At 42.6% G+C, this 22,328-nt stretch overlaps 1 protein-coding gene across 4 annotated transcripts in view; it reads right to left on the reverse strand.

Annotated features, from left to right (window-relative positions):
* kalrna (kalirin RhoGEF kinase a) overlaps positions 1 to 22,328 on the reverse strand; it is a 154,513-nt gene that overhangs the window by 92,594 nt on the left and 39,591 nt on the right. For all 4 annotated transcript variants that reach the window (XR_015716557.1, XM_087829726.1, XM_087829727.1 and 1 more), the window contains exons 2-11: positions 12,708 to 12,782; positions 11,794 to 11,908; positions 8,323 to 8,515; positions 7,956 to 8,129; positions 7,797 to 7,880; positions 7,590 to 7,721; positions 6,138 to 6,260; positions 3,074 to 3,196; positions 2,737 to 2,928; positions 56 to 187 (exon numbers count right to left, since the gene is read on the reverse strand). Coding sequence is in view for 3 of the 4 variants with exons in the window: in XM_087829726.1 (XP_087685852.1) it covers positions 56 to 187; positions 2,737 to 2,928; positions 3,074 to 3,196; positions 6,138 to 6,260; positions 7,590 to 7,721; positions 7,797 to 7,880; positions 7,956 to 8,129; positions 8,323 to 8,515; positions 11,794 to 11,908; positions 12,708 to 12,782 (1,343 nt within the window). In the remaining variant the exon portion in view is untranslated. The remainder of the gene's footprint in view (positions 1 to 55; positions 188 to 2,736; positions 2,929 to 3,073; positions 3,197 to 6,137; positions 6,261 to 7,589; positions 7,722 to 7,796; positions 7,881 to 7,955; positions 8,130 to 8,322; positions 8,516 to 11,793; positions 11,909 to 12,707; positions 12,783 to 22,328) is intronic.

Genomic DNA, 22,328 nt, shown 5'->3' on the forward strand with positions numbered 1-22,328 from the left:
TGTCAGCTTCAGCTGCCGCTAACATTCATTTGAGTGAGTAGGTTGGGCGGTTTACCTCAGTGTACGCCTGGGTCACTTGCTCATAAAGGCTCTGGTGACGGTGAATGGCAATCTCCAACTCCTGCATCTCAGAGGGTAACCCGCCCTCGCTGCAGACTTTACACCAGGTCTCCACCTCAGACAGAAACTTGTGAATGAAACAGACACACAGATGGATTCATACAGCGTGTGCATTCATGAGAAGATTCATTCAACAAAATGATGTTTCTCTGGTTCCTCGACAGTATCAGATATTCTGGGCCTTGGTCAGCTTTGGTCTGTTCTCTATAACCATGATCAGTGTCCTTTTGTTGCTGCATCACTACGGTAATGCTTCAAACTCTTGATGAAAGTAGAACAGTTTTTTTCATTTTTAAGGTGGTAGTGTTGAGATAAAGTCCTGCAGTTTGGACAAATATTGGGCCTAACATCACCTCAGGCAGGCCAAGGTCAGCCAGACTCAGTGCCTGCTCACATGAGCTATAGCTAGGCTAATACTGTTCTACACGTTTGGTAAAACTCATCAAATCTGCCTCTGAACCAGGTCACTGTCTCAACCAGGGTCAGAGCAGGGAGGCAAATTTCCAAAAATTATAGCATGCTATATATTACAAGATTTTCCAAAGGAGAATTCATGGATAACTTTAAATGTAAATATTAGGGGTGCAATGATACTCGTATCGATATTGAACCGTTCGATACAGCGCTTTCGGTTCGGTACGCATATGTATCGAACAATACAACATTTTTAATTTATTTTATCAACTTTTCTTCTGACGATGCTGTCTGTGTTGAGCGCTCAGTGGATCTGCGCTCGACAGTGCAGCGGAGTAGTTGAATGCAGATCCACTGAGCGCAGGGCAAGCTAGCAGACAGAAGCTAAGCTCGTTGCAACATGGAAAATTGAACCTCCCCCACCCTCATTCAGATCTGGCGTTTGGAACTATTTTGGTCTTCATGTGACGTATGACCCTGAAGGTAAGCGCGTCATGGACTAAAGTAAAACAGTATGTCGGATGTGCCACGCAATGCTCAATTACATGGGTGGGAACTAGTGTGTTAGCGCAGTTAGCTCGTTAGCGCAGTTAGCTTGTTAGCGCAGTTAGCTCGTTAGCGTGTTGACGCTGCCCAACCCCACGCACGGGGCGATCCGCGGTAGCTCGTTAATGGAGATTTGCCGTGTTGTGGCGTTAACGTCATTTCAGATTAACGCTGACAGCACTAGTGGGAACACAACGAATATGACTGCACATTTACTCCGACATCATCCTCGTGCAAAGACAAGTGGAAGCAGACAAAAACAACAAGCACGCATGCTACAAACTTTAGCCGAGTCATTTAGACAGCCGTTAGCACATGATTCTCCTTATGGGGACCTGATATGTTTAATATGCTGCTGAGAATATAGCCCAGAAGAAGCGTATAGTATAGCTTTTATTTTGGAAAGAGCCATTTCTCTGTAATAAACTCTCTTTTCCAAAGATGAGAGATTTCTCCATCAGATATATTTATTTTTTTATTACTTTGTTGTTTCAGCAACATTAAATTTAAAAACTGTACTTTTGAGTTAAAATATATATTTATAATTTTAATAAATGACAAATTAAAAAGGCATGAACATTTTTTTGTATCGAAAAAATATCGAACCGTGACACCAAAGTATCGAACCGAACCAAGAATTTTGTGTATTGTTGCACCCCTATATATATAAACAGGTGGAAATTCTGCAGAAAGTGCTGAAATGATCCAAATGATGGAAATGCTGAAATGATCAACCTACAGAGGCCTGAATTCAAAGAAACGCCAAAAATGATGCAGCAGCCAAGTCCATGCAGCTCAAAATGGTACTCATGGCGTCCTGAACATCTCCTCCCAGATCTGGACCGGGGGAATACCAAAGCTCCTGGGATCGTCGTATGGACCAAAACTTAATGTCCCAGATGGTTTAGGTTAGACTATCAATTAGCTCATCCTGACACACTGCACCAGCGTAGAGCCTGACAGTGGTTCTGACCCATACAGTTAACCAATGCCAGCGAGGCGTTGGCTGTTGTGGCACTTTATAAATAAAGCTGAACTGAATTGAACTGTGAATCCTTTTTTATTATCTCATTATTTCATCATAGTTTTTTGTTTACATGCACTCTCAACAGCCTCTTTAGAACCGTCTACAAGGCTTAAAAGGAAGACCCACTTTATCTCCTTCCCCCTGTTTTCCACACTATACTCTCACTGCATCCTTTCTGTAGCTTTGCCAGTTTTCCTCCTGAGTCAACACGTATCTGCTTTTCTGTTGGACTCAGTGTCATCCAATCCCTCTCCTGTCCCCACTTCTCTCCCCGTCTTTCATCTCGTGCTTTCTCAAATGTTCTCTTGTAGCTAATGTCAAGGGCCCAGCAGGAATCAAACAGGTTCCATCTGTTGCCATGTCAACCTTCCAAGAATCAGCAGTAGAGCAGTTTGATCTATTAAATATAATCAGACAGCATAAATGTCCCATTTGTACGTTACATTCCAGACATGCGTCTACTGCAGAGAGACTTTTAGATTAGACAGTTACCCGATCAGTCACCAGTAAGTGGTGCAGCTCGTCCTCTGTGACATCGGTTAGAAAGGGTGGCCGACGTCCCCCCTGTGAAGGCTGGGTAAGTGAGTGTCTGCTCAGAAACATCTGGGAAGCTTTTCCCGGGATCTCACCTGCTCAGCCTTCTGGTGAAAGACGGACGACATGGCCAGGATGGTGGAGCGTTCGTCAAGTGCAGCAGCAAAGCTTTTCCAGTCCTGATCCAGCTGTCCTGAGATCTGTTTAATCTGAGCGGAGGCGTAGTGGCCGGCCTCGGCCAGACGACTCGCCACCGACATGATTCTGTTGATGTTTACGTAGGCATTCTGGGAAGAAAGAGCCTCCATCAAAAGACTGCTGCTCCAACTGTCAGCAGTTTGCACAGAAATTAAACCAGTTGACCTAATGCTGCCAGTCATTTTTACAGCACGATAAATGAGGTTTGCAAAGAACTACGAAGGCGTTGTGTACCATGGAGTTCATGGCAAAGTGATTGTGTTGAGTCTGCAGCTCCACAGCGTGCTGGTAACCTCGGCCGATCTCCGTGTGGCTCTGCAGGAACAATTCCTTATTGTGGCTGATCCAGTCAAACATCTGCAGGCAGACCACACAGCAGATCAATGATTCACAGCACATGTAAACTCGCGATAATACGAAACATTATCAGTAATGCACCGAATCCCTCGAAACCCAAAGACTTCAGTGCAGACATGCGTTCGTCTACAGTGTGGAAAGTTAAGAAAAAGTTACCCTGAAGGACGATGAAGAAGTCATCCTTTCACGCAGATACGGGTTGGTTATTGTGCTGCGCGGTAACCACGGCAACCGAGACACAGCCATTTTTCTTGCAGCGTTTTCCACAAAACAAACGCCTCGTCAGACCTGAATGTTTTCCCGGCCCGACCGCGAGAGCTGAGTGATTCCCGGCGTAAATGGGTCCGCACGCCCCCACGGTGCCTCGCTGTGACAACGCTGATGTGGACAAAAACCTTCTCTTTTTTCTCTCTGTTTGCTTTACGGTAAATATTTATCTGCGTGTGGATTTCTGTATGGAGCAGCCGAGCAAGCCGCCAGTGTGTGTCTGTCTGTGCGAGAGGGGAGCTTTTATGCTCCCATCAACAACACAGCTCTGTTATCAGGAGGCAGAGGTACAAGCTGACAGTAAGATATTATAAACTGTGCCTCCATGAACATAATAACTGCAGCTTTCGTAGTAATTACTGTACTTTAATGTAGCAGGACCTGCCTGTGAGCCCTCTGCCGTTTCACCTGCACAACAGTGAGGCCAGTCTTTGCATCACCGAGCAGAATAACAACTAAAGTAAGTCATAATAATCACCTTTGCCTTTGAATAATAATAATAATAATAGCGCTTTTTGGACCCCTCAAAGCGCTTTACAATGCCACTATTCATTCACACACTGGTGGAGGCAGCTACAGTTGTAGCCACAGCTGCCCTGGGGCAGACTGACAGAAGCGAGGCTGCCATATCGTGCCATCGGCCCCTCTGGCCATCACCAGTAGGCGGTAGGTGAAGTGTCTTGCCCAAGGACACAACGACCGAGACTGTCCGAGCCGGGGCTCGAACCGGCAACCTTCCGATTACAAGACGAACTGTCAACTCTTTGAGCCACGATCGCTACAGTCTGGTCCTAATACAAAATGCACCAATCACAGAATGGGAAATGTCCATATATAGCATTTTCACTGAAACAGGAATAGCTGTTGTAAACAGGCTGCTATGTTAATGAATGGAATGACGGGAATTCTAACATTCATTCAGAATTCCAACTAACTCACTTGGAGAAAGTACAGCGATGTTGGCTGATTCTCCACTGTGACTTATTCCTGTGTTTAGAGAAATGCCACAGGCTAATTCATCCAGACCACAGTGGAGTTTCCCAACTGTTACTGTACAGATGTGAAGAGCAGCTGTTTGCAGCTGTGCTGAATGAAGTAAATCTGTGATTTTAGGTTATTTTTGTTGAAGTGAAACTATTTTTAGGTTGCAGCGTCTCATTATGACGTGTGACTCAGTACACAGAGCGGCGGCTCCATCAACATCACAAAGGGACAGTTTATTCATAGTGTTACTACACTGCCTTTGGTGTTTACACATCAACGAGAAGCCCGTTCTATCAGGTACAATCAGAGGTTTTCAGGTTTTAACGGTGATTTACCTTTTACATCACCATGGTAACTTACTGTATACACACCTCTGGAAGCATAGCATATTTGCACTGCACAAGACACTAAATAATGTGGATTGCACAACACTGGACATTATATTCTTCATTTCCAGTTAATACTTGTACAGCTGCTGTTATTGTGTATATATATATTTATATTTCTTCATACATTCTTATATATTTCTATACTGTGTATTTTGTTGTACAGTTATTTTATTTTCAACTTTAATTTATATATTTTATCTTATTCTTTCCCAGTTAAATTTACCCTTCATTCTAATTTGTGTTGTACAGTTATCTCATTTTTAACTTAATTTTTATATTTTATTTTATTTTATTCCTTCCTGGTTAAATTTACCCTTTTTAATTTTCATATTTATTTCCTATCTTATTCATAGCCTTTTCTTTTTTTCTTTAGGTCACGAGCAGTTGTCTAAGCATTTCACTGCATATCGTACTGTGTATGTGACAAATAAAATTTGAATTTGAATTTGAATTCTGGAAGTACATCAGAGAGTACTGACCAATCAGTTCTCTAGTAAACAGCATGACCTAGAAGATGAGGTGAGTGGACCTCGGTGTGCAGACAGTAAGAGGGTTTTAGTCATTGTCTTTCCCGAGTAAGAGACGCTGTGCAAGTCTTGAACTTCATTCATGTTCAGATTTCTGCTTCCAAGGAGCTGATCTGTCATTTTTTAAAGTGCTTTTTCACTCCAGTCCTTCTACCTGAACATTTGATTTTTAAGCAACTTCACACAAACTATGAAGCATTTGTGCACAACCTCGAGGAATGAGCATAAAACAGACAATGTAGCATCAGTTTTAGATTGTAGTTTTAGGCGTTTTGTTGCTAGCAGCTAGATTGATAATCATAAAAAGCATATTTGCACTAACAAGGTGATTCTGAAGAGTTATTAAAGTCCGGCACACCTCAGTATGAAACGCAAGCAAGCGACAAAGTGTGTCCTGAAATTATTTGAGGAAACTTGAAGGCAATTGAAGGTTTGCCAGGCCGAAACAGCAGACGAACAACATGTTATCCAGTTGATATGAAAGCTTAGCCTTATCTTTCAATGTCAAACCCAAAGAAGAAGAAGAGCCTCGATATGCTGAACTGTGGCTGCAGCTCAGGAGGTAGCACAGGTCAGCTAAGGCTGGTGATTCAATCCCAGGCTGCTCTAGTCTGCAGGTCAGGTTGGGAAGATACGAACCCCAGTGTGTTTAACAGAAAGCAGTGCAGGTGAATGAAGCATAACAGCATCTTATCAGAGCTGGTGCACACGGCAGCACAGGCCCCTGATGCCTCGTCCTTCCTCACACTCTGATCATATTTAGGTGTAACTCACTTTCTCTGCGTCCTGTTCAAAGAGGCGCAGCTGGAAGCACTGGTCCAGCTTCAGTTTCCTGACGTGCCACATCTGATGGAGATGTTGTCTGGTGGAATGCAGCTTATCCAGCAGACTGGCCACCTGTCAGGAAAAGCACAATGTGTCACATGGTCCTGAGAGGCAACAGCAAGCTCGTCGAGTGTGTCTTACATTTCATTCAGCACTTCTGATCTGATGGTAGGTTTTCTTTGGATTGAACCAACAGTCTATCTTTTACACTGCTGTGTTACTGCTGCTGGTTTTAGTGCTGCAGGTGCACAAGTGGAGCAGAGAAACAACTCGCATGCCATTGGCCGGTTTGATATCGCCTTTATGATCCTCTTTAATCCAAAAAGTAAAGCAAAGATTTAAATATGAAAGACGTCTCACACTCATCAATTTAAATGCCGCTCACGCAGGCATTGCACGTGTACTTCATGTGCTTAATGCAAACAAGCTGTGCACTCAAATTTTCCCTGTGGAGTCCTTTGGCTAATGAGCTAATATGCAGCCAGCACTTGTCAGATAATGAGCGTTGCTAACGAGCTGGCTAATGAGAAAAAATCAGGCTGTGGACTCAATCTCGTGTTATGATACCGTGTGCTTTAAGCATTCAGCAGTTGGAAGGATGCGAGTTTCATTTAGTTATGAACAAAACTGTCAATAATCATCTAGACTCAGTTCACTTTTATCTATGTAGCACCAAATCACAACAACAGTGGCCTCAAAGTGGGCCCTAAATATGTGGGCATGAAAGTATACCTGCAGGTTTGCAGCATCTGCAAGCATCATGCATGGATACATTAGCATCTGAATGTGCCACATGTCTAGGTTCAAAGTTTTGTTTACATCAGAAAGTCAAAGGAGCTTGCAAAGAAAAGCGTCTGGACTTCTTTAAGTTACTTGAAGACATTTCACCTTCATCCGAGAAGCTTCTTCAGTTCTAAGGTCAAATGGTGGAGAGTCCCAGATATAACCCTAGTGGGAGTTTCCCCCCACAGAGGGACAAAAGGACCCCCTGATGATCCTCTAATCGCCTGAGCCAAGGTGTGGAACTGGGTGTGGGTCACAATCAGCCAGAGTTTCGGGTGAGCTCATTGTGAAACCTGGCCCCACCTTATCATGCGAGTTCCTGAGGTCAGATGGCCCAGGATGTGAGTGGTCCATCTGACCTCAGGGATGACCTTAGAACTGAAGAAGCTTCTCGGATGAGAGGTGAAATGTCTTCAAGCAACTTAAAGAAGTCCAGACGCTTTTCTTTGCAAGCTCCTTTGACTACGATGACCTGGATGACTGAGAACCTTCACAGACATATTTACATCAGAAAGCATAGATAAACCATAATAGAAGCTACTGTTCTTGTTTCTGTTAACTTTAGCATAGATAAAAACTGTATGCTGGGAGATCTTAGCTGAGCTGGACGTTCCTTACCTTGGGCACAAGGCTCTGAAAGTCAGCTGAGCCTGAGATGCAGTTTCTCCCTGAAAAGCCATCACTCGATCTGATGCACTGGAGCAGCCTCTGGCCTTCCTGGTCCAATTCCTCCACTGGAGCCTTTAGCACCTGCAGGAGAGTAGCTTCAGTGGTTTTGCACAGTTCAATCTAGAGCGATAATAAAGTCTCTGACTGTGTCTGCACCTTTTTCTTAAGCTGGGTGTGTTCGTCTATCAGTCGCCGAGAGCCTTCCACATCTGCAGGAAAGTCCTTCTTGGACAGGAGCTCCTGCAGAAGACAGGAAACACTGGTCATATCGGCCAAAGCAGTTACTCCCATGCTTTGAGCCTTTGCTGCCCCCACCTGCAGATCCTCCAGTCTGGACAGCAGATGAACAGCGTTGGACATGAACTCCTCCAACGACACCCTGAGGTCCATCCACTCTTCGTGGTTATAGTCCAGCGAGCCTTCGAAGTCGTCTGTGAGCTGGGAGGGATCCACGAGCTTGGCAAGACCTTCAACCGACACCATGTTGGTCTGTTGACACAGACACAGGTTAGAGGTGAGTCCTGACTACCTGCTGTGCTTCCTGTTCTTACTACAGTGTAGTGACCGCAGCGTCTGTGCCACATATATAAATACAGTACTAATCTCTAATCATCTTACTGTTGATAAGGTTTCCTTTGAACGATCAAAGCCGTGTTGGGTAAAACGCACGAAGCCCACTGACCTCAAAAGAGAACTTTGCACTCCCGAAGTTCGTCTTCTGTTTCTGCCAAAAGTTGTCGGGCTTAATGATGAGAGCCACACAGATCTCAGCTGGGAAAGACTCCTGCAGCGTCTTGAGCAGAGGCTTAATCAGCTCCCACTTTGAACCTCGCATGTCGATGATGACGGTGAAGCCACGTTTGCACACGTCCTCGCTGACGGGACACAGACAAACAAGCTGAGGAGGCAGAAGAGGCTCATGGGAAATGATTAGTATCCCTGTTACACGAGACTTAAAGTGAAGCAGTTGTCTGCTACAGACCAATGTCTCAAAACCATCAGGTCCATTTGTGGTTGCCCCACAGACGGGGAGCGTCCTTGTTTCACTGGTGTCGTCAGCAGTCTGAATATGTTTCAGAGGGACATTTAGCAGAAGATCAATCTTATTCTGCTCTGCTGTAGTCTGTGAGTGACAGTCACACTCTAATCTGGATGATATATTCCAGCATGGACTATTTTCTGCTTGCAGAAGAAACTAAACACGCTGCAATAATAAAAGAAGAAGGGCTCTGCAGGAATGAAACGCGCTGTTTCTACGAGGGAGCATTATGTTTGCAGCTGAAACATAAGTAAGCAGGAATCAGGGGGATTTGTACTTTAATATTGAGTTTACAAAGTGATAGGGATGCAACGATACCAATTTTTTCAAACCGATACGATACCGATACTTGGATCTGAGTACTTGCCGATACTGAGTACAAAAACCGATACTTCTACCCCACACACACACACACAAATGCAATGAATTGGAAGACACATTTTATTTTATTCTCTGCCAATAAAAAATAAAATTGTAATAAAAATGACCACAAAAAAAATTTCAAGTGAAAAATAAGCACTTCTGTGACATTTTTTATCGCTTTTCCAAAACCTGAGTTAAAGTTGGCTGTTCCACACTGCTGACATTTTGTTTAGCCTAGCTACAGCAGCCTCCAGTTTCTCTTTTTTATCTGGAGCTGCCAGTCTCACTCGCCTAACCCTGTGCCTGTTTAGCGCGGGATGTCCCCCTAGTGGCCAATCTAAAAAACTACAACAGAAATGACAATCCACCCTCTGATTAATGAAATAAGTTGGTATCGGTTCATGGTATCGGTTAACTTTTACGAGTATGAGTACACACACATTTTACAGTATCGGCCCCGATACCCGATACCCGATACCAGTATCGGTATCGGTGCATCCCTACAAAGTGACATTTTTGGTGATGTAGTTTTTCAGTGTTTTCCTTTCTTTCAGTGCAACCAGATGTCTTTTTGCATGTATCTACCTCTAGCACAGCACATCCACATGCAGGCATTTGTTGAGCACAACTCAAGTGCTGGACGATGGCTTCTTGACGCTGACAGTTGAGAAGATTTCTCCCAATCAGAGCCAGAAACAGACTCAAACAGTTCAGTGGCTGACTCAGAGGAGCTGCAGCATAACAACTGAACTGAACCCAAACTGCTACAACTCAAAATTCAGTTCCTGCAGCTGATTCGAGTGCCACACCTCCACCGTCAGTAACAGAGTCTATTAATATAAAGTCAGTTCGTCCATTATAACCTGCAGACAGACCCCGTCACCCTGGAAACAGCAGTTCGATTAGCAAAAGTGGGTAAATGCACTTATGTGTGCATTAGTCTCTGACAGTACAGATTATTGTCACAGGCTCTGGTTGCAAACTTCATATAACACGTCAGCACCGTGTTCGGTCACATGTCCTTCTTCAGTCGTCTCTAAACACAAACTGTCCTTCATCCTCGGGCTCACTCACATGTGATGGATGTGTTTGGGGTCCATGAAGGGTTCTGAAGAGTCTCAGCTACACGCAGGACGGCGTTAGGCCACTCTCACATGGTCTAATCTACCACCACCCATTGGGCTGAAGCATCATCTTGACAAACCTCTCAAACTCTGGCATCTGTCTGGTAATGAGCCGGCAGTGGTCTCGGCCCTTTGCACGGCTATTTTTACTTTACATCATTTTGATTTCCTCTCGATGACTCAGTGAAATGTGGGTCTCGAATAAGTTAAATCAAATCATTTCGATCAAGACGATTAAAGAATGTAGAAAAGTTTGTGCTGATATTTAGCAGATCAGTCAGGCTGCTGAATGATGCTTAACATTGTCAACACACTGTATCTGAACAGGCAGCATTTTGTATTATGTGCATGTGTGTTTACAACATTTCACTGTATAACATCGGGCGCCTTAACCCGGCGTTTATCCCGCAGCGCCAGTTCTGCTTACCAAAAGTGGCCCACTGGGCAGCTCGCATTCCACGCCCGGCTCCAAGCCAGCGAGCCGGGCTTCTTACCCATTTAAAGTTTGAGAATAGGTTGAGATCGTTTCGGCCTCTAATCATTCGCTTTACCAGATAAAACTGCGAGACTCGAGCGCCAGCTATCCTGAGGGAAACTTCGGAGGGAACCAGCTACTAGATGGTTCGATTAGTCTTTCGCCCCTATACCCAGGTCGGACGACCAATTTGCACGTCAGGAACGCTACGGGCCTCCACCAGAGTTTCCTCTGGCTTCGCCCTGCCCAGGCATAGTTCACCATCTTTCGGGTCCTATCGCACGCGCTCAAGCTCCACCTCCTCGACGGAGCGGGTGAGACGGGCCGGTGGTGCGCCCGGGCCGCGGGGGCCCGGGATCCCACCTCAGCTGGCGGGGCCAGCCCTCACTTTCATTGCGCCTCATTTTACTCAGGCATGTTCAAGCTTTCATCCTGATACGTTTTACATTTAAAATGATTCTGGACAAACTTTAGATCCATCCGTCAGCTGCCACTTCTCCTTTTCAGGGTCGCGGGGGCGCTGGAGCCTATCCCCGCTGTCACAGGGCTAACTCACATTCACACCTATGGGCAGTTTGGATTAATCAACTAACCTATCCCCACAAACTGCATGTCTTTGGATGATAAATAAATTCATGCACCCCACAACTGCTAAAAAGAGACTGCAATTTAATTTTAGCTTTAAAAATCACCTGCTAGAAAAGAATAACTACTGCTAACTGAACATATTTTCACTGGATTTTTTTCCTGCCTGCCCCACAGTTTGAGAACCGCTGCTTTAAATCAGCTGAAACTGAAAAGATGTTAAAAACGATGAGACCAAAACGAAAACAGGATGACTGGGGCAGGCCTGTGCCTAATATTTCGACTGCTTTCCTTGCAACACCCTCAGACTGTGTGAGTGCTCACAGACGGGCTCTTGTGTGCTGCAGACACTGCAGCTTTCATGCTGATGCAAATTAAACTCTGGTCTACGCCTGCTGTTGTAACAGACTACAAGGAAGCACTTAATTGCTTAAATGTCCACTCCAGCCTTCACTGCTTCCTTAAGTGCCCGTCACACTTGAGTCGAACTAAACGTCCTAATAGAGCAGCTATACCTCTAACGTGAAAATGAAGGCAGACGCATGTGTGTGATGGCATTGTGAGTACCTGGGGACAGTAGACAGGTAGGTTACCAGCCTCCTCAGGTCCTCGGGTTTTATTCGGTCGTGGTTGCTCCTGGCAGGAAACGTCAGGATTGGTCCTCCTCGTTTATCTCGTCCACCTGCAAGTAGATGCACAAGAAAAACCTTAAAGCCAAAACACGTGTTAATGTGAAGTGTAAGTAAAGTGTTACCACTTTGTTAAGTGACCAATCACACCTTCACAAATAAACCAGCTGACCAATTAAAATCTAACGAGGTGGTATTGGCTGATTGGTTAAGCCACAAACCAAATCAGCAGGGGCTGCAGAGGTGTTGAGCAGCAACGCTGTCCTCAACAGTTCTGTTGTTCAGGTGTCGCACAGTTTTCTTCTCAGTGTCTTTTTAACATGGTTGGAATGGATCAGAGTGATGCAGGTTTCAAAATAAAAGCAGAAGATCGCGCTTGTTAAACTATGTGTAGAAGAGTGTGCTGGCCACACTGGTGTGTCTGTTTGGATGTTTGCTTTGGCAGCGAATGAGGAGAGAAGTTCCCATGGTGTGAATAGATTGGATGATCTTCCCTCTGCCTTCCTGCCTCAGGATGTGCGTGAGTCCAATGAGCTTTTCACGTGTGCAGATATGTGAGTAATAATATACTCGACTCACAGAGATGCTAATATATTCTAAATAGGACTGTGGACTGTGGTCTTACTGGTCCTTTTCCTTATGACTGAAAAAATCCCATTTTTTGTCTTCAACATGAAAAGATTATATAAATTTCAAAACATTCTTAACTATCAAACAAAGTTACTAAACATGAAGAATCGCTGCTAATGCTTCAAACACCTCTGTGTTCGTCCTGCATGACCATGGTGGTGGGGACAGGCTCTTTGCTGTAGGACACTCAGGGGGTTGATGTAAAGTTCTCCTGACACTCACCTGACACAAAGGCAACTTTTTCCTTTAAAATAGGAAGAACATCAGAGGCCTTGATGCCTTCAGTCCTGAAGGGCCCTGGAGAGACGCAGGGAGAGAGAATATCAGCATGAACCAACACTGTAATCTGTTACGCACGATCTGATATCCTCGTGTTGGTGTTGTTCCCAGATCATCATACTAAAGGTTGTTCCAGGATCAACATTGCAAGTGACCAATCAGAATGTTGTGATGTCATACTTTTGCGACTTCGGGAAAAACCGGCGTAAAACAAAAAACTGTACTTAAGCTGCGAGAAACCGCCTTTGTCCGCCGATCAACGGACCCTAACCCTTTAATAAACGCTAAGCAGAACTGATATCGTCCTTGCAACATTGGAATTTCATAAACGCACGAATGGGTTGGTGCGCAAAAGAATAACGTCACAATAATGTGATTGGTCACTTGCAATGTTGAACCTGGAACAACATTTTCATGATGATCTGGGAACAACACCAACACGAGGATATCAGATCATCCAATCTGTTACGGTTACATCACTATAAGCATTTCACATCTTAATAACTCTTCAGTAGATGTAGAGCAGAAGTAACTTAAATAAACACACAACATTTATAACAGCAAGTCAGCAGAATCCATAGAAAGGGGAGAGGGAGGGATTATTTAAAGCAGCGGTCCCCAACCCCCGGGCCTTGGACCGGTACCGGTCCGTGAGTCGTTTGGTACCGGGCCGCGAGAGTTGAGGCTCAGGTGTGAAATGTATCGTTTTCAGGGTTTTTATCGGTTTTCAGCGTTATTTTGTTATCGTTTTTATCGTTTACTCGGTTTTCCTGGGTCTTTTCACGTGTGTTATGAATAAATCTTCTTTTTTCGGTACCAGTACTAGTTTTATTTTGTTGTATTTATCCGCAACACCTTAAATGCCGGTCCGTGAAAATATTGTCGGGCATAAACCGGTCCGTGGCGCAAAAAAGGTTGGAGAGCGCTGCTTTACAGTACATCGTTCCCTCGCTCTTATTCAATTCAATTCAATTCAAATCAATTTTATTTATATAGCGCCAAATCACAACAAAAGTCGCCTCAAGGCGCTTTTATTGTGAAAGTTCAGCCCCTGCTTTTCACCTTCTGTCCTTGATATTAATCAGCTGCATCTCCCATAAACACCATGTTTCAGTGAGTGTGATGGTGGCGACACAGCGTGACACATCCATGTGTGAACGTAATAGTAACCCACTGAGGACTGGAAGCCAGAGGTCGCCCATAAACAGGAACCGACCAATTAGCTTTAACGATTCGTGTCACTAAAGGTTAACTGTGTAATCGATCGGTTTAACAGTGTGGCAACAGCATTGATTAAACTTGTAAAGTTCTAGCTGATAGTCACATGTGCTTATAAATTTACATCTGTGGTGTATTTTTGTAGTTTTCGTCTCCACGTGATTGATTCATGACGTTTGTTTCAGTTACAGTTTCTATAATCTCCTCTGAAAACTTTTATCTCAGACTTATTCCAAATTTTTTACAGATGCTTTTTAAAATTGCAGTAATTTAATAATAATAAATTATAATTACCATTTATTTGTTTGTTAACAGTAAATTCTATCTTGTCGACTAAGGTTGTTGCAATACAAATGGTTAATGCGAATATATGTTAAATTAAATAAGTACAACTCTAATATTCCAGACACTTGTAATAAATGTAACGAAGATAAAGGTAACTTTTGGCGTTGTATTTGGGATTGCAGGAAGGTTGGCTCCTTTTGGGTTGCAGTAACACAAACTATGAAACAAATATTATCCAAAGAGGTTGTTTTGGATCCTGGCTTCCTTATTCTGGGATTGTACCCAGAAAACATGAGGTACACAAAAAGTGACAAAATGTTTATTGATATGGGTTTGTTACAAGCAAAAAGATTAATTGCACTAAAATGGAAAAAAAAAACATTTTATCACACAGTGGATAAAACAAATGATGGTGGCTTTGCCACTGGAGCGGATAACATGTGTACTGAAAAGGAAATTGGATGTTTTTGAGAAGGTGTGGAGACCATTTGTGAATTTGTAGAAGGATTTGTATTATCTGAGGAGGACGAGGACATTTGATTTGGGATAATGACAAATTTAGGCCTTTAACGGAGCGATAAATCTGACGACTTTTTTGTTTTCTTTTTGCTGTCTGAGAGGAGTGTGTGTTCATGTAGTGTTTAAAATGTTGGACTGTTTGCAAGTCATTAAAATGTAAAAAAATAATAAAGACATTGTTGGAAAAAAAAATTCTATCTTGTCTATTTTGTAAATCTGGGTCATATCAAACATGACTAATGTCCTTCGTGCACGTGGTTTTGGCAGCTCCAGCCATGTTTTGATCGTCTATGATGCAGACAGACTGGATGCTTTGCTCGATCAGCTCATATCATGTTTGTGTCTTTATCAGGATCAATAAGACTTTCTCCTTCTTTCCAGTTACTGGGAATGTAAGATGTAAAACAGTGAGTGTGCATGAATCACCTCACCAGGTAAGATTGTTCCTGCTTTTAATTTAACATCTTCAGTCTTTATATTGTTTGTTTTTAGACTTTAAACAGAATCAGGAGGCTGAACAAATACATCAGCTGACAGAACGTTTGCACCTTTTGTGTCAAATAAATAAATACACTCAGATTACTAAGACTGGGGTGTGTCAGCTTCATCATAGCAGGCTAACAGGCTCGTACTAAGCTGGCAGAAATGCTGCATTAAGAAGATTACACAACATGTCAGTGAAAGGGCATTACTGCTGTTTTACACAGTTTAGTTTAATAGAGCGTCTGTTTTTATTAGGAGTGCTTAGCAGCAACAGAAGCAGTGATAGGCTGTGTGTTTGTGGCTAATTAGTCGGCTTAAGGCAAGCTAGTCAACTGAAAGCTACGATTTCAATGTGTCAGACACATAAACGTGTACGGAGGAGCAAACGAGAACCACAGTTTGTCCCACGTGATTTCCAAATACTGACAGACTCCTGTTAGCATCGCAGACAGTTGGTCGTGTCCAAATTCATGGGCTGCATCCTCCTGAGGACCCGGCCTTCGTGGTCTACGTGGGCCGGGTCCTCAGAAGGTCGGGTAGGCCGGAAGTAAACGGCTGTGAAATGTGACGGTCTAGCCTTCTGATCAGCGTCACCGCTGTCTCGGTGGAGTTTAATAAACTCAGCCGTCTGCTCCTTGCTGTCTAAAATATAACAGGACACTGGAGTAAACTCTCGACCGTCTCACACTTCTGTTTAATCAGTTTTCTGTTTGACGTTTAGTCAGCTGTGTGAAAACCACCCGAGGGATTAATAAAGTTTTATTTTATCTAATCTAATAACTTTAATCTCAGCCAAACCGATTTACTCACGAACAAACAAAACACTGAAAAAAGCCCAACAATAACATTTTAGGTTGTCTAAGTGACTTATATATTACGTTTAACCTGAGCAGCGAAACTCCGCGGTGATCTGAAAATGATGTGCCGGGAGTTGTGCCGTTCTCGGCCGCTTCAGTGACCCTCGAGCTCCCGGCGAGCTATCGAGCTGGTGGGTAGCGGACGTCTCCGAAAACGTCGAAGCACTTTTGCAAATATGCGATATCTTGATAAACCGAGCAGATATTTGATGTTTACACAGCTACTTTCTCACCTGAAAATATGTTAAAAGTTTATTTTGTGACCCAGAAAGATTAGTAAGAGTAATTTTAAAACTTAGTAGCGGCCGCCATTGTTGGAAACTGGAGTTTGGCTGGGCTGCGCTATGAATCCTGGGATATGGTGGGCCACGAAGGACACACCCGACCCATCCTTCAAATTCGGGGAAAAGGAGGACGCATTTGTCGGCTGCATTCGGAGGAGTCTACGAATTTGGACAGCCTTCGGTGCGTCGCTGTGACGTAATCGGTCTACAAATGCGGCCTCACGAGGAAGCAGCCCATGAATTTGGACACGAGTTAGCCACTGATATTATAAATAATCTTCTTTTCCACAACACATGTAACGTAGAGGAAACATAGATGTGTCAAACAATAACCTTATACAGGTGATCGCGTCAAGAAACAACCTGGCCTGTGAAGCTGAATGTCCTGTAACGAAGTCAGACCAAACATAACTCTGGATTTATGTCTTTATATTCACATGACTGGAAGAGAAAAATAGGTTGTGCTCCAGGAAATGAGGCAAAGAAGAGAGAGAAGCGAGTGTGCTGCCAAAATCAGCAGCGTTTTCTTCAGACCGTTAAACACACAGCAGAGGAAGCCAGAGTGTGTAAGGACGTAACACTTCTGAGGGGAAACACAGGAAACTGTCAAATGTGCTGATGCTTTTCACTTTTCTGATGGAAAGAGATGTTGATTTGCTGAACACATGATGGTGAGTGAGGGTTCAAACAACCTTAGACACCTGCGATCTTTACACAGAGCTGGTCCAACATTTATGTTCATGGTTACGTGATTATTTTTCTCTTTTTGTTTCTTATCTTGCTTTGATAAAAACTTTCAGACAAATGTGACACGAGTGTCGAGTAACGACGTCCAACATTATTGACATATAATTTGTGTAAATAATGATGTTTGCATTTTCTTAAACCTTTGTGCTGAATTAACTAAAGCATTGCTGTAATCTGATTACATATGCGTGTTCATTTCTAAGGGATGTTTTTAGGATGTCCAGCAGACATGGGTGGTTTTAGGTCGGGGGTGATGTAGCGTGGCGTGTTTTTGGAGACATGATCACAAGATTACCTGACTGGTGGTATGCACGTGTGAGGAATCCCTAATTCAGAATCGGCATACTTTATTAATCCCTAAGGACATGATGTGGCTTACAGTCGCTCCAAGACAGTAACAATAACAGACTGAGCTGACTGCAATATGTTACAGATTTTAACAGATGTAAGAAATAGCAGCAATGTATACAAATCACTCAATAATAAACATCAAGAATGGTGATGTAGAACATTACAAGTGAGAATATATATGACCAGTGTTGGTCAAGTTACTTGAAAAAAGTAATCAGTAACTAATTACTGATTACTTCCCCCAAAAAGTAATCCCGTTACTTTACTGATTACTTATTTTCAAAAGTAATTAATTACTTAGTTACTTAGTTACTTTTTAAAAACACGATGTACAGCCTGAATAGGTGATAAAGTGATAGATCTTTCAGCCCAATTCTACTTTTTCTGCATCATCATCATACAAAATGTAATCAAATGGAAAAGTCTCTTTTTAAAACTTGTTTTATTAGTTTTAATCTTTTAACTTTATGCATCAAGCAAACATTAAATTATCTGCAACATTCTCTGACTGGAAGAAATTAGTTTAACATTTAAACCTATTTTCTGCACATTCCAGCACATAAAATAAAATATTTTTTGTGTGTTTACACTCAGTCTTTCAAATAGATGCAAGTAAAACACAGCAGAAAATAAATAAAGTCAAAGACTAGCGGTCCTGTTGCTCTATTTTCACCTGTAAAGCAGGAGTGGGGTAGGCGGAGGGTTACCCTGGTGCAGGTGTGCAGCGGTCAGTGGAAGAATCCGCGAGTTTCTCTGTGAGTTTCCCATTACGTCGTAGCTACTCGGTGCTTGTTTGGAAGTTTAGGGTTTTTTTCGCTGTAAAAAGAAGTTTTCTTCCCACGCACAACGGACACTAATGTTTTTGTCACTTTTTATGGAATCAAACTCAAAGTAAGGTCAGTACTTCCACGCTTTAAACGCTGCACGCTCATACTCTCTCTGCACTCGATATATGATCCATTGTTGATCTGCACACAGCTGTTGTCACGAACGTCGCACTCGCTTACGTCACTGTCATGAGACATTCTCGCAAAAAATCACGGTTTTAGTAACGCAGTAACGCAGCGTTCCTACAGGAAAGTAACGGTAATCTGATTACCGTTTTTGCAATAGTAATTCCTTACTTTACTCGTTACTTGAAAAAGTAATCGGATTACAGTAACGCGTTACAAGAAATGCGTTACTGCCCATCTCTGTATATGACTGACATTGACTTTAACCTGTAAACTTTGTCATTTCCTGTGTCATTCAGTGGTGCATTGTGGGTAATCTCAGTCTGTCACTGAGCTCTTGAGCTGTTATTAAACCTAATCTTACCAAATATTTGTGCAAAATGAACTCTGTGTCTCTGCTTCACTGTGATATAATAAAAATTATGGTCTGCAGGACAGTGTGTGGAGATGCTATACAACCCCCCCCCCCCCCCCCCCACCAATGAGAATGTAAAAAAACAAAAACAAAAATTTACTGAAACAAACATGTCTTAGTTATTCAGATGTTCTCCATGCTTTGGCTGTCATACTTTCATGTATTCTGGCTCTTCTGTAACTGCTGACACACACACACCACTTTGTTTGTCACTGTCTAACACTAATTGTATCACTTAAAACTGACTGGTTGAAGACTGTGACTGTGCAAAAAAATGAATGAAGTTTGCTAATAATAGTTATAATAATATAAATTTTGTATTTTCCTACTGAAAGTATCTAAAACAGACGACTAGCTTATTTCTTCAGCCTGAGAGTTCAACCACAGCTGTGCACAGCACTGTCGTTCTTATCCCTTTGCCAGCAGGACCCAAAGATGCAGAGAGCTTTTATTGTGAAATAACTGAAACTCACAGCCTGAACTGTCATTACTGTGCTCATGTTAGCAGAAGCTTGCCCCTTGAGTTGGATCATCATGTGTTATTTTGAACTTTGGATAAGCGTAGTTAACAAATTCTATGGCTGGTGCATTGCAAAGCAATACCTAATGTATGTAATTGCCTAAACTGCTGAAGAATGGGCGCATGAAGGCAAAGAAAAACAATGCAGCAGTTGTGAACATGAATCTTCCTCAGATGTCGTGTGCAGTGAGTCAGCCTATCCAGCAGGCTCACAGAGACACACTGAAATCACCAATGCAATCAGACAGCACCTCAGACAAAAGATGTTATCCTCAGTTACTTTTTCAAAAGTAGCAACGACGTATGTACAAAAAGATGGGAAAGAGCGACAGCTGCTGTACTGTGGTACAGTCCAATCCCTCATGGAGGTACACGGGATGTGTTTCTTCTATTCGGTGAATACGGACTTTATTTTGTGTATAAAATCAGTACATATTCAGCATCTTCTGCCTTTCTTTGGCCACATTCACCCATTTGTTTTTTATCCTGTGCTGTGAAACACTTTTGGGCAATGAGTTGGAGATTTATGCTGAATCCAAGGCAACAGATAATGAGCACAGCGACCACAGTGTCCTGCAGCAACGCGACACACTCTGGTTTGAACTTACTGGGATCATCAGAGCATGAACTTCAAACCAAAAGCTCTGCCCCAGGCTCTTAGGACTGGGTTTTGTTTCAACCAAGAGCTAAATACACACGTTTTCAGGAACTAGAAGTTGTTACATGTTTAATTAAGTCTCATATTTTGGTTTGTGTTTTGGAAGCTTTTCTATGCAGGTGTTCCAAAAAGACAAAGATGATCGTTTCATTTTACACTATCGTTTGTTTCGTGGTGTCGCAAAAATAAACTGTTTATGACAATATTTTTTCATTATTTTGATGTCACTGTAGTTATTATTAATTTCTTAAAGTTCTCTCTTTCTCTTATATTTAATATAACCACACTACAGACGGACAAGCGCCTGTTTTTATGTGTTGTCGTTAGCAACAACGACGGTAGCAGCATCGCGTGTCCACTTGTTTATGTTCCACATAAACCTTTCACAATAAAGCTCAAGATCCTGTTGAGACTTTTCAAAATAAACTGAATCACGTAAAAGAGCAGATTATTTACGATGAGAAGTAAAAAAGACGCCAGGTGCTAAAAAATAAAGCTTAGACTCAAACGTTAGAACAGGCTTTTCCCCGCAGCACGCCGTGTAATAAATACTCACAAAGAAAACGGCGCCGTTACAACTTATGTCTAAAAATGTATCGTTTCATGCATCGGTTAAAACACTCGACTCCAGCTACATGAGCTGGAAACACTTCACGCAAGTCGAGCTGCCCGAGATTCACAGAATTTACAGAAAATGTTACATTTTTGTGATTTATATCGTTATCGGGATATGAGATTTTGGTCATATTCACAGCCCTACAACAAAGTCTGCATTTAAAAAAGGACTGTACTGAATTAATATAGGAACCTTGGCAAAAACTGTTGATGAAGGGTACTCAGCTTCAGATAGAACGAGATACAAAGCATTGAAACACATTAAGACAATATTAATGAACACAGTGTCATTTGGACCCGGAAGCAGGTCATCACTTAACAACCAGATTAGAGGAAACTGACCAACGCCCCCCATACACACACACACACACACACACACACACACACACACGCACACGCACACACACACACACACACACACACTTTTTCAAAGTATTCTGTTCCTGCTGCCAAAATTTATGGATTAAACTTGGAAGGCTATGTTGGTGATAATTGCTCATCTGGCAAGATGCTAATTTGTGACTCTGACTCCACCTTTCATTAAAAAGGCAGCCACTTCAGGGCTGGGCGATATGGCCTGAAATCCATATTGCAGTATAATTTGAAGAATGTGCGGTAACGATGTATATTGCCATATATTCTTTTCTTCTGTATAACGTATTTTTTGTACTATAAGGCGCACTTAAAGTCCTTTACTTTTCTCAAAAATCATCAGGGCGCCTTATGTATGAATTCTGGTTGTGCTTACTAACCTCAAAATAATTTTATGTACACGGCACTCAAACATCTGTCAAAAATGTTTTAGTCCGACTTTGCTAAACTACGAAGCCGCACCGCTTGATGGATTGTTGGAGCATTACAGCTACTGTAGTCAGGAGCCTTGTAATCTGGGTCCTAAACTCCATCTGCTTCAGGTCCCAAAGTCACACAAACACTGCAGCATCATTAAGCGATAAAAACGGTCTAAATTCTTTCATCTTTAATAAAATCATCAGCATTGCTGCTTTACCAGGTGTAACAATTAAGTTTAACATCCAGGCATCCATGAAAACAAGATTTATTAAATTTAACAGAGTTAGAAGTTAGCAGGAAGTTAGCTCGCTAGCTTCCACCTAAGCATGATATAGCATGTTCTGACTGAGAGATTTCTGAAAAATTCAAACCTGCAGCTCTGTTATCACTTCCAACATAATTGAAGACAGAAAACTAAACAGCAGTGACGTTTGTAGGGTTACTGAAGTTGGGCTAGCTGCTATATAATGATGTGCTACGTGATTGCTAGCAAAACAGCTATGTTAGCATAGCATAAACCCAGTGAAGCTGGAGGATGAACGCTAACTTTTTTCCACTCAATAAAAGTTAACGTGAGGGTTCCTGATGGTTAGAGACAAATACAATCGCATGGCAGGATGCTGTAAACGGACCAAACTCCAGTCAGGAGAACAACTGAGATAATCCATCCACAATACGAGGTTAGTCATTAATATACTGCAACAACATGGGAATAGAGCCGCTGTGATAGATACAGCATTAAGGAATCAATGGTACAGAAGTGGAGGAAGCGCAGTTTTTGGCTTTCCTCATATTTCAAAACGTGCTTCGTCTCTTCCCTATTACTGTCGTGCATCATAATTTGCAGATGATGTTTTGCTGCTTAAC

This window comes from Neolamprologus brichardi, chromosome 16 (genome assembly GCF_056152115.1).
Source record: "Neolamprologus brichardi isolate AB-2024 chromosome 16, ASM5615211v1, whole genome shotgun sequence".
Taxonomy (NCBI): Eukaryota; Metazoa; Chordata; class Actinopteri; order Cichliformes; family Cichlidae; genus Neolamprologus; species Neolamprologus brichardi.